The sequence below is a fragment of the Coffea eugenioides genome, chromosome 3 (genome assembly GCF_003713205.1).
Source record: "Coffea eugenioides isolate CCC68of chromosome 3, Ceug_1.0, whole genome shotgun sequence".
Classification (NCBI taxonomy): domain Eukaryota; kingdom Viridiplantae; phylum Streptophyta; class Magnoliopsida; order Gentianales; family Rubiaceae; genus Coffea; species Coffea eugenioides.
In genome coordinates this window covers 8,454,827-8,470,761 of record NC_040037.1, presented here as the reverse complement: position 1 = coordinate 8,470,761, position 15,935 = coordinate 8,454,827, and the positions used below count along the sequence as shown (strand labels likewise).

The 15,935-nt window shown below is 35.3% G+C and overlaps 2 protein-coding genes across 2 annotated transcripts; one reads left to right on the top strand and one right to left on the bottom strand.

The window, feature by feature from the left end:
• The first annotated feature begins 1,822 nt into the window (after positions 1-1,822).
• Positions 1,823-8,167, top strand: LOC113764579 (purple acid phosphatase 15-like). Its single transcript, XM_027308510.1, has 8 exons — positions 1,823-2,710; positions 3,119-3,310; positions 4,172-4,505; positions 5,034-5,251; positions 5,468-5,658; positions 6,331-6,615; positions 7,173-7,289; positions 7,747-8,167. Exons 1-8 carry the CDS (start codon positions 2,428-2,430, stop codon positions 7,768-7,770), a joined length of 1,644 nt encoding a protein of 547 aa, XP_027164311.1. The 5' UTR covers positions 1,823-2,427; the 3' UTR covers positions 7,771-8,167.
• A 331-nt stretch (positions 8,168-8,498) lies between these two features.
• LOC113765640 (PLASMODESMATA CALLOSE-BINDING PROTEIN 3) lies at positions 8,499-15,786 on the bottom strand. Its single transcript, XM_027309873.1, has 3 exons — positions 15,385-15,786; positions 15,224-15,257; positions 8,499-8,940 (listed from the first exon to the last, which is right to left on the bottom strand). Exons 1-3 carry the CDS (start codon positions 15,713-15,715, stop codon positions 8,697-8,699), a joined length of 609 nt encoding a protein of 202 aa, XP_027165674.1. The 5' UTR covers positions 15,716-15,786; the 3' UTR covers positions 8,499-8,696.
• Between the last annotated feature and the right edge of the window lie 149 nt (positions 15,787-15,935).

Here is a 15,935-nt window from a genome sequence, read left to right as displayed (position 1 = left end):
TGGTACGCCTTAGGGGGAGGTGGGGTCGTTACAGACTCTGCGTATCGAAACTTGCCCGATTTCTTATCACCTTATAGAGGACATCAAGCGGATGTAAGTGGTCGGAGAAGGGGGAGATTTGCCATTACCAAGGAACTTTTTAATTACAGGCATTGTGCTCTACGCAATGTCATAAAGCGAACCTTTGGTGTCCTTAAGAGAAGATTTGCTATTTTATGGGACGTCGTGCCGAACTACATGATGACTACTCAGATAAATGTAATTATTGCCTGTTGTGCTGTGCACAATTTCATTAGAGATCAATAGTCGAATGACCTTTACTTTGCAAACCCTGATATAGGAGATCCAGATATTCACGGTGCAATTCTTTCCTATCGAGAGATACAGCTGATGCATTCCCTCCCTTCTGTCGCCGCCGCCACCGAAATGATTGACCAATGGATTGGTATGAGAGATGCAATGGCGGTTCATATGTTCAATGCCTATAGAAATACACACCATCGTTAATGAAGAACCATAAAAAATATCCATGGACATTCGGGCAATGCTAAGGGGGAAGGCAAGGCCGCTCAACAAAATTGTCGATTTTTGTTAATCTTGGCAAACGAACACGACTAGTTATAAATATTATGCATATTTAATCACGACAAGTCTATCAATGCATGGTTATACTCTGTTTGTGATCGTGCATGTCTGTAACCTCTTGTAATCAGTTCATGTTTGTGGCTACAAACCTCAATTTTGGAGCCACAAACCTAGGTACTACCCAAATCATGCTAAAACTTTTTTAATTAAAAACTCATTTGCAAATGTTGAATGTTCTGGGTCTTGTCAAGAAATCCGAAAATTTGTTTGAGGACAACAACTACAAATCCCAGGGTAGTAACCATTCGTTTGACCAAAAATGGTTGGTGGCTGAAATTTAGGTGGTCCCGCAGCTTTGTTACCATACTCCCGTCTATCCAGCTTTCTGTCAACACAACTATCATAATTGCAAGTCTTTTCATATAGATTAATGAGGGACATATGTTCAAAAAACCGACGTCATGGAACTCAATTTTTCAATGGAAATTATGTAAATCTGGGGTATCCAAACAGACTCATGTTCTCACCTGTTGTAATGTTATTAGGTAGGATTTAAATGGACTGATTAACTAGCTTTTTCTCTCAAAAAGAAAGAAAAATGTGCAAGTTTTTATGTTTTATTGATGTTGAAAATTGTAACAAGTCTCGGTGGCTCTCTAAATTTTTTCTAATTATTAAAACGTTAGAAACATTATGGCCATTTTTGTTTAGTTACAACTAAAACTATACTACTGTTAAATCGATAATGCACTCATAATGAATTTGCTTTCTCTTCTGTTTGGTATCATTATGTACACATAAAATTCGTTAAAATTTTTTTGTCCAAAATTTCTCTTAATAGCAGACTTTAATTATTTTGATATTTAACTTTTCTCCTATGTTTTTGTTCATTATGTACTAAAAAGTTTTGTTACAATGTATTCAACTAAACTTCTAGAAGCCTTGATTGTGCCTTGCACAAAGATACCTCTAGTGGGTGTGCCTGTATATATCTCATCGATATTTATTAAACTATTTTTTTTTTGTACAAAATTAACACATTAATTTTCTTTTGGGACAAAATTAACAGGTGAGGTCTCTCTCAACGAGGAGCCACGCTCTTCGGATCTGTCTGTTGATTTGTTTACTGCAAGTACAAAAACAAATCTACATCGAATTCGGACAGAATATCCCATTTCAGATAAGAGATTCGTCATTGCAAGAGTAGTACAAGTTGGGCACACTAAGAACGAATTCACATTCACAAAACATGGCCCATACGAAAATCAGTCACCAAAGGAAGCGCCTTCACCAGGAACGGCTGTTCACACTGAACGAGGATTCCCATGTCTCCTGTATTTTTCTCGAACACAGATTAGCTGACATAACCGCCATTTGCCAAATTGCACAAATCTCGATTCCATCCCTCAAATTCTCACGCCATCTTCGCAATAAAGCAGTTCGTTTTGTTTATTTTTTTCGAAAAGTTTTAAAATTTCTCATATTTTCATGCGTGTTTTACAATTCTAGATTGAACCCATTTGGTAAATGTACTTGTAATTTAAACTTGGTTCAGAATTTTTAACGTTTAGCAACTTCGTTGATGCCTGTTTTTAGCGTTTAGGAGGTTCTTTTCTTCTCAAGACTCGACCTTTTCATTTGTGACACCCATTTTTTCCTCTCTTTTTCTTTGTTTCATATCTTTTTGATTGATTTTCTGCCTTCTTTTGTCTTTTAGGAGGCTCTACTCTTCTCAACTCTTGATTTTTTTTTGTCACGCCTATTCTTCTTTGTCTCTGTTCCTCAGCTGTTTGATCAAATTTTCTATGCATAAGTTCTTGATAAGGACGGATTAACTGTTGCATGCAAAGTCTTGAGATGGCTTTGCTAAAAGGGAGAGCTCTTGTTGGGTTGGCTGTGTTTCTTTTGCTGAACCTTGTGCAAGTTTATGGGAGAATTCCGACAACTCTAGAAGGACCATTTAAGCCAGTGACAGTTGATTTGGATAAGAGTTTTAGAGGGAATGCAATTGATTTGCCAGATACTGATCATAGGGTGCAGAAAAATGTTGTAGGTTTTGAGCCTGAACAAATTTCAGTCTCCCTTTCTTCAGATTATGATTCAGCTTGGATTTCATGGATTACGGGTAATTTCATTTGATATATGTATGTTCTTGGTTCTGTCTCAATCTAGTATTTTGAAGTCATTTAATTTGTCTGTTTGGAGGAGTATTTAGAAATTGATGAGCTGGAAAAAAATATTCTAGATAAGAACAAGAAGGGAGTTATGGAAGTTTATTGACTGCCCTTTTATAAGTTGATGCTTTCTATGTCTTCTTGAAAAGTTCGAATTAGTTGTGACGTAGGTATCAGTGAGAACTTCAATTGGATTATGAATTGATGTTCATTTTTGAGAGCTACAAGAGAAGAACGCATGTTAGTAGTTAGGATACGTAAGGATGAGCCTGATTTTTGTTAGATGAATCAGAAGAGAGTGTTATAGATGTTTGTTATATCAGTATGATCCTCTCAAATGTGATATTATTTGTTTGCAGGTGAATTTCAAATAGGTGACAACATCAAACCATTGAATCCCAAGACTGTAAAAAGTTTTCTATACTATGGGAAATCAAATCTGTTCTTGAATCACAAAATAAAGGGTGATTCATTAATTTATAACCAGCTCTATCCATTTGAAGGCTTGCAGAACTACACCTCCGGGATCATACATCATGTCCGACTTACAGGTGAATTAACAAAATTTTAAGTTACAAATCTGGGAGCAACAGATCATTTCAGCTGTAATGCTTATTTCAAACATAGAATTTTATAATTTTTAGTTGGATACATAAGAAAGGAACCGTCCAAGCTTTATGATTGGATTCTGAGTCCTGTCACATGATTGTCAGCCACATCTCAAGGTCAAAATGTAATATTGCTGGAAGAAGCTAAATAAGGTTCTGTAGCTGGTTCTCAGACTATCTGCCCTGCTGAAACACCCATGAAATAAAGTCAGGGTTTACGTGATGTCTGAGTAAAATATATGCAAGGTGCCCTCTAATAGGATATTGATTGGTTTAATGCCCTGGCATGATTTTAGAACAATGTTTTCACATAACTTGGTTGTGTTAAATTGAGTGGTTTTAAGTTTTTGATCTCGTGTTTCTCTTGACTTACTGGATTTCAACGGCAACCTGCCATTGTATTCTTAGTCCGGAAATACAGCCTGGTGATGTTAGGCAAGTCTCATTTGATAGTTTTGCAGCTTGCAAATGTGCGTAATACATTGTTGTTAAGTTTCTTTTCTCAACAATGATTCCGAGACACCTTCCACTTGGTTTCAATTAAATTGAATCAAGCCAACTGCAACATCTAGTTTTTCTAAATGGATGCATGGGTCCAATAAAACCAACCTAATCTTACTTTCAGTAAACATTAAATGGTCGTACATTTACTAGAATCTATTTTAAATTCACATTGTATGTACTTGTTTCTATTGCTACTAATTGCATGCTTTCTTTAAGTAGAATAGAGGAGATCAATTTTGCTCTTGTATTGGTGAAAACGTTTTTTTTTTCGTATGATGGGATTGGTTTTGTGCCCTGCAGGATTGGAACCCAACACTGAATATTATTATCGATGCGGAGATCCTTCAATACCAGCAATGAGTGATATCTATCAATTCAGGACTATGCCTGCTTCAGGTCCAAAAAACTACCCTAGCAGAATAGCAGTGGTGGGAGACCTTGGTCTTACATACAATACAACTTCAACTGTTAGCCACTTGATAAGCAACCAGCCTGATCTTGTTCTATTGGTGGGGGATGTTTGCTACGCCAATCTGTATCTGACAAATGGAACTGGCGCTGATTGCTATGCTTGCTCGTTTCCTGATACACCCATCCATGAGACCTATCAACCTCGTTGGGATTACTGGGGAAGGTAGCTTTAATACTTTCGTCCATTGTACTTATTGTTCATGTAATAATGAGGCAAGCAACAGAAACTTCCAGCATGAGTAAAATAGTGAACTAGCTATCCATGAGTAGAATTATCTGCTCTTCTTTTGCTGTCAGTGCAACTGGTGCTACTAAAAGAGACCAGAAGCCTCATACACCTAGTTTGTTGAGTAAGAATGTCTATTTCTATCATAAAGAAGGTTGATTTCTCTCAAAATTAACTTCTGGTTTACAGCATTACTTGCAATTGCTAGAACTCTTAATGGTTATTGTGCACATCACCAGTTTATTTATCGCTCAATCCATCTTTAGTCTGTAATTTTTGCGAGTCTTTTTTAGACCTAGACTATTCCTTCCCTTTCTTCCCTAACATTCATTAGCTTCTTGTAGACTTCTACATTGAACAGTAGAAATTGTTTCAGTTTTACTTCACTCTTTTACCGTCTGTGCAAGAGATATCTTTCATAATTGTGCATTAGAACAAATGTAACAGAATATTATATTTTTGCAGGTTTATGCAGCCACTAGTGTCTAAAGTACCACTAATGGTGGTAGAGGGAAACCATGAGATCGAAGAACAAGTTGGGAATCGGACATTTGCAGCCTATAGTTCTCGGTTTGCATTTCCATCTAAAGAAAGTGGATCTTTGTCTACATTCTACTTTTCATTCAATGCGGGAGGGATACATTTCATAATGCTCGGTGCATATATTGCATATAATAAGTCAGGTAATTGATGAGATGCATTCACGTCTATCTGCTTGCTTGGGCCTTTTTTTGCTACTCTTTGATTGCCTCCTGAAATTTGTCAGATTATGCATATTCTGTATCTATGACATGTAGTCACTTTTTCATCAGCAATTAACTGGGATTTTTTTGTCTAGTTTTATGTCCAAAAGAATGTGAAGCAGTTTTATAGCTCATCTTTAACTTACTGAATTTCAGCTGATCAATACAAATGGTTGAAGAGAGATCTTGCAAAAGTTGACAGAAAAGTCACTCCTTGGCTGGTAGCAACTTGGCATCCTCCATGGTACTCAACATATGTAGCTCACTATAGGGAAGCTGAATGTATGAGGGTAGAGATGGAAGAAATACTGTACAAGTATGGTGTTGATATAGTCTTCAATGGACATGTAAGTATGTAACAGTCACGTGAGTGCATATACTGTAAATGCCAATAAAGCTATTCTTCAGCTTTATCTTGTATTTCTTTATAGTTTTTGTAATAAAAATTAATAAATGTGGAAATAATCGTCTGAAATCTTACTGAAACAAATTTAATTATCACATGCTGTATACTTTTGCTGGTGACAAGCCCTTGTTGTAAATCCTATACCTGGTTCATTTGCTCCATCCATATTCTGGTCATTCGTTCTAGCATAAGAAAATCATCTTTATCAATTTTCTAATGATTCTTCTTCAATCAACATTACTTCAAATCATTGAACAGTTCCTGTTCTCTATTTTATTAACCTGGTTAGACCTTTGTGCAATCTCATAGCCACAGAAACAGCAGTATCCTGTCCTCCACCATTGCTGCTGTGTTCACAAGCATATATTGTTTAGGCTTATCATACAAATTTTGGTAATTCTTTTCATTAACTACTTTGAGCTATAATTACATTATGCTTTTTTCCAACATAATTAGTCAAACTTCATTGATTCGTGACCAAAAAAAAAAAAAAAGTTCAGTGCTATGTTAATGTAATTTCATTTACTGCAATCTGTAAAACAAAATCCTCTTCATGCTTTAGAGATCTCAATGAGGCTTTGTTTTCTTTTTTTGTGACTTGTTTAAACTATAGGTTCATGCCTACGAGAGATCAAACAGAGTCTACAACTACACACTGGATCCCTGTGGGCCTGTATACATAGCAGTTGGTGATGGTGGTAACAGGGAGAAAATGGCTATTAAACATGCTGATGAACCAGGGAACTGTCCAGACCCATCCACAACTCCAGACAGCTATATGGGTGGATTTTGTGCTTACAATTTTACATCAGGTCCAGCAGCTGGAAAGTTCTGTTGGGATCGACAGCCAGATTATAGTGCATACAGGGAAAGTAGCTTTGGACATGGTATTCTAGAGGTGCAACTCTCTCTCTCTCTCCCTCCCTCCCTCTCCCTCCCCCTCAGATACTAGTCCAAAGAAAGCATTACAACTTATTGACTAATAATTAACTTCAAAATGCACCAGCTAGAGGAGCCATGAAAGCTAACCTGAGCAGTCAATTGTACACTAGAATTTGCTTTGGAGAACTATATTCAAATATTATCTGGAGAGTTGGAGGCAAAACTTGTTCAGTTAGTATGATATTTGGATGCCTTACTCTAGGGAATGGGATCTTTGTCTTTAACTGAAATAGGATTCTTTTTTCTAAGTTATATCAGTTTATTTATATTCAAGAAATTTGTACCTTTTGGTTCGTTGAGGGAATTTTTGGTTGGGATACCAAGACTTCCAACTGTGAACATTGGAGTCTCATGTAGTTGGGTGCTTTTCCAATCACTGAAATGAAAAAATATCCTGCTTTTTGGTGCTTTAATACTCTCACAATTAACTTAGTATCTCCTGTTGAGGATAGACCGTAGGATACAACTTTGGAGAAGGCAAAAGATGACAATATTTCTTCATGTAATCTGCAGGTGAAGAATGAGACACATGCTCTGTGGACATGGCACCGGAATCAGGATATGTACAATGAAGCCGGTGATCAAATATACATTGTGAGACAACCCGAGAGATGCCCAGTTGAACCAAAGGTAATTAAGCTTTGGAGAGGAGGGAGTGTATCACACTAACTGGAATGCTATTTCTGGAACATTAATTGAAATATAGTTCTTACACATAACTGATTAGACATCTTAACTGATTGAATGGGGAGTCGAATGGTAAATTAAGGCCTAGACTTTAATATGTCAAGACAAAGGGGGATATTTGGGTGGGGATACACAATATAGTGCATGAAGAAGCAGTATTTTTTCTATATTGATTACCAAACATCAGCAGGTTAGTTGCACACTTAGTTCAAATAATTAGTACCAAATTGAACAAAAGAGAACCTTGATTTGACCTTACTTCAACTAACCTATAAGCTACAAACATGACTATTTGTTTAGTTGAAGCAAATATAAGCAGTTTGCAGATTCTGATTTTCGTTTCCATCTTATCTTTATATTTTCTCATCACTACATTTCTTGCTTTCTCGTTTGCACTCAGGTCTCTTCTTCAGTTGAATTCTAGATATTGAATTCAATGCCAGATGAACTCCAAACTTGGAGCATGTTAATTCCAATCTTTGCGCTTCAGTATTTTGAAGACGGCTTTCATACTATTACTATATAGGATGATAGGAAGATTAAAAGAAATTTACAGAGTTATCCATGTTACAATTAAATGTTGAAGAAGGTCCTCTTCTAGTTTTCTTGCTACGTACTTGAGAGAAAATGTCTGTGTGTGTGTGTTATAGGAGTTACGGGTGAAGCAAGAGTTGTAAACAGGCAAATCAAAGTATTGAGGTCTCACTTGACTAAGAGAATATGAATTTCCTATTCTAGTCGTAATGCACTCTTGAAGATGAATTTTGACCCTCAATATAGTCTCTTTCAAAAGCACCAGCTTATAAGTTGGATTAATTTTATATATACTGTCGGTGTATATATCATCACCATTAGATATATAAAACATATGCAGAATTTGAATTTGAAATTATAAGTTTTTATTGTTTTCATGGTTTTCTGTCAACGATATCGATACGTCGCTATGCAAATATCAAACAAAGAAAACACTCACAAGCCTTGCTCTTTTTCGTTTTGGTGATCACCAACATTTTCCAAGAACTTCAGTGGATTTTTCGCAAGTTGGTTTAAGAGGATGGAGAATTCAGGAAAAAGAAGGTGGAACTAGAAATCACAGATTGCCGTAGTGAGAACTCCAATAGTTGAATTGTAGTCCAACTAAGAATGCATGAATTAAACTTCTCCAATTGGGACCAAGGCTTGAAAAGAATTAAGCAGCCAAAAGAGAACATTACATCAAAAGCCTTAAATATTTTTTTGCTACAAAACTGCTGAGTGGCTGAGACAAGGAGCCTCAAACCTAACAAAACTTCACTAACCTAGTCTTCACAATCACTTAAGGCCCTGTTGCTGTTCTCTCTCAGGGCAATATTAGGGTTCAGAAATGAGAAAGAGTACAAGCAAGAAAGATGAAAGAGTTAAGGTAGTCGCAGTAGAGGATGGTAGAGAAGCAGCTTTAGAATTCTGTGTTGCAGGAATTCCACCACCCAGCCCTGGTCTGAAGCCTCCACCGTTGTTTAAGGGTGTAGTCTCCGGTGGTGGTGGTGCGCTCAAAGATGGACTAGTGATTGGATTGGTTGGCATACCGCCTACGGTAGGTGGTCCTCCTGCAGCGCTGCAAGTTTCAAATCCAAAGCATTGCATTGTAAATTTAGGCTGTAAAAAAAGGCCAAAATTTTTAACAGAAAAAAAAAATGCAAGTGCAGATACAGCAGGTGCAGAGGCAGATGAGGAGTTTGAGAAGAGAAAGAAGTGAAAATTCAAAGAAGACTAGCCATAGAAACAAATTGAAGGCCAGAATCTTAGTTCTTTGAATGGACAATAATATGCTCTGCACTCCAACCCTTGAAGCACCTTTCAGAAATCCCCTTGGCCAACTTGCCATCTTTTCCTTTCCAAAATTCCTTGCAAAAGAGCAGTGACAGAATAGAAGAGAAAAGCAGATGCCGAAAGGACCACCTAGAAGTGCATCCCAAGATTGTAATGCAAATTTTCGGGGAAAATTGTCATTCTTCTCTATTCCCTTAATTGCATTTGGGATACTACGTTATATGATTCTATGGTTTAGGTTGGTGTTGATCCAGATAGAGGCAATGCTTGACATGATTGAATGATTAGATGTTGATTCATCATCTTTTTAAGCCTTCTCTTGTGTGCCGATTCTAAGAATGAATAGGACATGTGCCCATAAGCTCCTTTTATCAAATTAGCCAACTTCTCCTCTCCTCTTTCAAACCAGGTCCAAAAACATAAGAAACTCTTATACAGCAATATTACGAGTATATAAGCAATTCATGTCTGTAGTGGTTTCTGAAAGCTTCTGGTTGGGATCATCACTCCATCACCCTGATTTATAACACATTTACAGATGATGGTTTACAAGAAAAATTGCTATAGCAGAATGATAGCCGTCAAACATTCTCTTTGTATAATGTGAATAAATATGATACAATCTCTTCTATGTAGATCACTAGCTAAATTGCAGGCTGTGGAAACTTAAGATTCTTACCCTGAATAAAAAAAAATGAATTGGAAGAATTTACAGATTCCAAGTTTCTGATTTTATTATAAATTACAAGTTGTTCCTTGAAAGGCATTGAATCCAATATTTTAAGAGTCTTACCTTTACAGTCTTGATATCCATCAGAATATTCTGCTTGAACGTTTAAATATAATACGTTCGTTTCTTGAACTTTTCCATTCATCTAATAGTCTTTAATTATCAATATGAATGCTTAGACAGTTCTCTGGCCGTATTTCAACAATATATCGGCCTTGTTTGGACAGCCATTTTTCGCCGGAAAATTACGTCGTTTTCCGTGATCAACATTTCCCTATTATCTTTTTTCCTTACATACATCAAATCGCTACAGTAATTTTTCTATAAAAAATCCTAGAAAATGCAATCCAAACACTCTTCGACATTTGTACCTTGTACTTGATCAGTTATGCTGGAAATTGTGACTTCTTTCTTCCTTAAATTTTTTTTTAAGAGAAGCGTTACAAGAGAAGGGTTTTGGGTTTTGGGAGGAGAGGGGAGGGGAGAGGAGGGGAGGAGGGAGGGGGGCCTTCACAATCATCAGATTAATGCCCCTGTCCCCACCAGTTGAACTTGGTTTTGAGGGCAGAGATTGCAAGCTTTATCCAGATTGCTGATTTTGTTGGTTAGGAACTTAGGATAATTAAGTTTGAATTTGATCCTTTTAAGGGCCGAAAGCACATATTGCAAAGCTTAGACATCAAATAAATTACGACGAAGATTTACTTGTATTGCAAGCTAACCTACCTAAACATAAGTTACCTTTACATTTGTCACAAAGATTAACACTGTATATCACCTGCAAGCCCTCTTACTTTTTTGAAATCATTTTATTAATACAACTTATGTCTCCTGATATTATTATAGTATTACGTTAGATAAATTTTATTTTAGATCCTTCAACAATAAATGTGCATCCATTTCAGTCCACTTTACATTTTAAAATAATACAATTCTCCCACTTCAATATAATCATTGACTGAATCGTCAAATCGAACAAATATAGTTGGCAAGAATGCTCAAAGTGGCACGGAAGATTTTGTTAGTTTCAGCACAATGATTATACTGAAGTGGGACAAATTTCATAATTTAAAGTATAAAGAGTCCACAATTCAAATTTAAGGACTAAAATAAGAAAGCATCTATAGTTTAATGATCTAAAATAAAATTAACTGCACTAATTTTAGCGCCAAAGCCCAATTTCACTAAATGGTGGCAAATTTCTAGAAATAATGCTGAAAAAAGATTATCACAAAAGTGGGGTTATGTGGAAAAATTTTCTCTTTTAATATTGCCACATTTGATGAATGCAATGACATTTTTTTTTGTAATTTTTTAAAATGTCCTCAATGATTTTTTAAAAAAATTGTGTCATCCCATGTAATTAGATTCGGCGACTAAAAGCAAGATTAATTTAAAAAAAAAACAAGTAAGTTTCAGCACACAAAGTTTTTTTTTTAACTATTAGAGTCACCGCATATATTTTTCTTTTTTTTTTAATCCAAGGAATCTAATTGTTGATCAATGGCTAAATTCCCTCAATATTCATGAGAATGTCGTTTGGGAAAAAAAAAAAAAAGTGAGCCATTGATCAAAAGCTTTTATAGTCGTTGGATGGCCACAAAACATCTATATATAGCCCCAATTCTGAAGTTTGAATCCACACCATCTCCATTTTTGACTCCATTTTTCTCTGCCTATTCTGCTACTCTGCAACTCTCCAAAAATAGGGAGAAAGAAATAGAAAAGCAAAAAATGAGGATGCTACGAGTTCAAGATTCAAAATTGAGAGTATGTATAGATGTTTTGTGGCCATCCAACAACTATAAAAGCTGTTGATCAATAGTTATCTTTTTTTAAATTTTTTATTTTTTTCAAACAGTATCTCGTGAATATCAAAAAAATCTAGCCTTTGATCAACGGTTGATCAATAGTTAAATTCCTTGGATTAAAAAAACAAAGAAAAATATGTTGCCGCATCTCTCTAATAGTTTTTTGTTTAAAAAAATTTGTTTGAGTCACTTCACATTTAAAAAAAAAAAAATTTGTTTGCAATGACTCAAAAAAATTTTTTTTTTTTTTGCTAAAAAACCTTTGTGTGAGTCACCTTTTGTTTTAAAAAATTTAAATCCTGCTTTCAGTTGTCGTACCTGATTACTTGAAGTAACACAGTTTTTTTAAAAAAAAATTCGTTCAGAACATTTTAAAAATAAAAGGGGACTGTCATCACATTCGTCAAATGCGGCAAACATTAGCAAAGAAAAAACTTCCTAGCATTCATCAAATGTGGCAAACGTAAAAAAGAAAAACCTTTCTCACATGACTCCACTTTTATGATAAATTTTTTTCGAGTATTATTTCTAGAAATTTGCCTAAATGGCCAATATGACTAAATGATGAATTGGCCACCACACATTTAATACTTTTTTAATCCTTCTCTTTTAAGTGTAAGTGGAAGGGATCGAATTCGATATCTCTCCCTTGCACACCATTCATCAAACCACCCAATTCGTCTCTCCTCCCTACCGCACATTTAATTTAACTCTTCTTATAGAATATAAGACTATAAAGTATAAATCCACCATTTTAAGTCAACAGCTAATTCCTCAAGCTGTAATCCTTTCAAAAAAAGATCGAACAAATATGGATGTATAGAGTTCTATTCTTGTTCTATGCCCATCGTGCCAAGCAATTTTTTTTTTTTAAATAACCAACAAGCTGTCATGCTACACCGACAACTCTTTTACAAAAAAAAAAAAAGCAAACATGGCTGTTGCGCTTACATGGCACGATGACCCAAAAAGTTAAAATTCATGTTGGCACGATAGGCAGAGAGAGAGAGAGAGATTCTATTGTTTAGAGAGAAGGAGAAGAGAAACACGAAAATAAAATTTTAGAGAGAGAAATGGCGGTGAAAAATTGCTACTTCTTGCAAAGTAATGCAAGAGAACACATTTATATAATGGTTGAGAGCCAGTCATTGATGAATGTTGGATCAACAAGAAGAAGTGACAATAACTTTTTTTTTTTAAATCTTTCAGATTCGTCGCGCCAACATGGCATGATAGGCCATAAAAAATTTCAACTTTTTGGACCGTCGTGGCATGTAGATGTGACAGTCATGTTTGTTTTTCGAAAAAAAAAAAAAGTTGTTTGTGGCGTAGTTATTTTAAAAAAATTGCTTGATCCGTCATGTTATGTAGACAAGACAGGTATAAAATGAGAATAGAACTTTACACGTTCATATTTAGCCGATCATTTTTTAAAGGATCACATTATGAGGAATTAGCCAAACATACCGCGGCAGCAAAGTTGTGTAGCAATATCAACAGCCACAAGTGATGGACTGAGGTGATTTTTTTTGTTTTGTTGTTGCAACGATAACATTCTTATAATCTAATCTATCATAATTTAAGAGGAGGGAGAGCCGATGGAAGTAGAAACTCTACGAAGGAAGTCACAAAAGGCAGCCACATATAGTGACATGTGGGGTCGATGCTAATTTTGGAATCAGGTGTTGATGTGGGGTCGTACCCCCCTTTCAAGAAGATCTCAGCCGTGCAAATTGCCATCTAAACAATAAGAACCATCCTGCGGTCTAAGTCTAACGTTGAAGACAACACAGCCCAAGAACCAACTCTGCAGTAAAGCAGGCTACCAAAGCCACGTTCAAACAATCAGCCACGTCCATTCTCGTACACTTGTACACGTGGAAGACATCCATTGAATACGTCCACGTGAGAATGCACAATGGACAAACACGAACACCTAAGCATACTATACAATGTACATCACCCAGGAGGCCCTCGGCGCACCCCATGATCCATCGGTCACCTTAGAGTCAAAAAAGTTAATGCCATGACCAAATTTTTCCATCAAATTTTAGAAGCAGTTTGAATTGCAATTTTTTAGAATTTTTATACAAAATTTACTGTAATAATTTGATATATATGAAATAAAAAAATAAATAAATAATGTGTTTACGAAAACGTAGAAGTTTTTTGGCAGAAAATAACTTTCCAAACAAGACTGAAAAGAAAGATAATGTATAAAAGTTTCACAAAAAAAGATGATTAAAAAAATTGTATTCATAAAAAACGTAAAAAATGTAAAAATTATATTGTAGAAATTTAATGTATGTGAAGAAAAAATGATTAAAAAATTATATTCACGAAAAATGTAAAAAATTTTTGAAAAGAATTGCAATCCAAACAAGGGCTTATCCTTTTAAGCCAGGATTTCTTTTAGACTTAAAAAGGGGATAATCTTGAAATTGTTACAAAAGATTATTATGTGGGATCGATTTCTGAGTTATGAATATTAATAACTCGTGAAAAATGATATTATTAAAAGTTTAATTTTAATATCACAGCAATTTTTTTTTAAATAATCGACAAATTTAATCCTTTTAAGTCAGATCAAATGTTACTATGATTTTGACTTAGAAGGTGATAGTTTGTCATTTCAACAAAAAATTACTGTGACATTAAACGGTTGCAATCTCGAGTATGTTTGGATTGCATAGTTTTGAAATAAAATAATTTACTTCAAAAATTCCAATCATCTTTTTATCTTTCCAATCACCTTTTTATGTCACATACATCACATCATAAAAGGTTCTACAATAATTATCTCAAATAAATCATCCAAATAAACTCCTATCCAAACAAACCCTAAAATGAGTCCTATGTCTAATAAGCCACAAATGAGTCCTATGTCTAATGACAGAAACAAGCCAGCAGCCAAGATTGAGGTATCATATGAGCCTAAAATGTTTTGGATTCAAGTTTTATGGTTGAGAGAAGGATAGTCTAACATCTTATTATATTCGTAATCTTATTTATTTTTTGTTAATTGTCCAATCCTAATGTTGGCTGCTCTACTTACTGGATTTGCAAAATGGTAAAGAATTAAAATACAATTTGAATTTGATTATTGTCTGCTAAGCTAAATTCGTTCAAGCATACCAGTAAACCAGTATATCTAAGAGTTTTCTACTAAAATTTATGCTACAACATCCTACGGAATTATACACTGTATAATGTATAAATACCAATAGAATCAATTTATGAAAACACTAAAAAATTTAGAAAATCTCCCCTACTATGACCAAAAAGAAACAGTAAAGATATACATCTTCTTATATGTAAGAATAATTAAGTTACCAAAGAAAATACCTAAAAAATTAAAGCTTAAATTGGGTCTCTAAATAGTAGTAACAAGACTACATCACAAAAAGAAAGTATCAAAAGAATAAAACAATTCATGCTTTTAAAGAAAAAACTGCAACTATGCAACTAAAGATAGGACTCAAATCACAGAAAGAGAATGAAACAAAAGAAAAGGAGAAAAAGCATACCTCGGAGATGATGGATAAACACAAGATCCATAGCCTAAAAATCCAAAATGAAGAAAAGAACAAAAAATATATATATAAAATCAGACACAAATTCCCAAAAGAAAAACATATATACGCATGCAACCAGTTATCTTGAAAAAAGGTTGGAGAGAAACAATTACTTGGATCAGTTTTGGCTATGGTGGCGGTGCCAGCAAAGCTACAGGATCCTGGAGCCATGGCCCTGCGCTGGTAATAACTATTGAAGGCATAAGAAGCATGAGCAATGAGAGTATTGGGAAGATAACACAGCCCAGTTGATTGAAGAGGTGCACAATCTGCACCAGCACTGCAAGCATAGTCCAGTGCTGTTTGCAAAGCTTGATCACTTGCATCACTTCTGGCTACACACCATGTTGCTGCCGCCACATGGATGACTAAACTGCTGCTGATGAGTAGTAGTGCGTGTAGTGTGTGTATTCTCATCTGCACCACATTAGATGACGGTGCCATGGATTTTGTTAAGAGGTGGGATTGTAGATTTTGAGGTGATAAAGGCAAAAGCAAGGGAGATTTTTTTTTTTTTTTTTTTGAGGGTGGGGTAGGAAGAGAGAGGGGTGTTTGGGGGGGGGGGGGGTTGCAGAAACAGAGTGCAGTGTCCAGGAGCAGAAGCATAAAGAATCTGAGATGTTCTTTTATAAATAATTCTGTACCTTTTTCTTTTTTAATTTCA

Bases quoted from the DNA above. Each gene is read 5' to 3' on its own strand.
- LOC113764579 (XM_027308510.1), top strand. From the start codon at position 2,428: ATGCAAAGTCTTGAGATGGCTTTGCTAAAAGGGAGAGCTCTTGTTGGG. The intron at 3,311-4,171 runs GTGAATTAACAA...TGTGCCCTGCAG, and splicing joins ACATCATGTCCGACTTACAG to GATTGGAACCCAACACTGAA. The intron at 5,252-5,467 runs GTAATTGATGAG...ACTGAATTTCAG, and splicing joins TATTGCATATAATAAGTCAG to CTGATCAATACAAATGGTTG.
- LOC113765640 (XM_027309873.1), bottom strand. From the start codon at position 15,715: ATGGCACCGTCATCTAATGTGGTGCAGATGAGAATACACACACTACAC. The intron at 15,258-15,384 runs GTAATTGTTTCT...TTGGATTTTTAG, and splicing joins CATAGCCAAAACTGATCCAA to GCTATGGATCTTGTGTTTAT. The intron at 8,941-15,223 runs GTATGCTTTTTC...TGAAACTTGCAG, and splicing joins GTTTATCCATCATCTCCGAG to CGCTGCAGGAGGACCACCTA.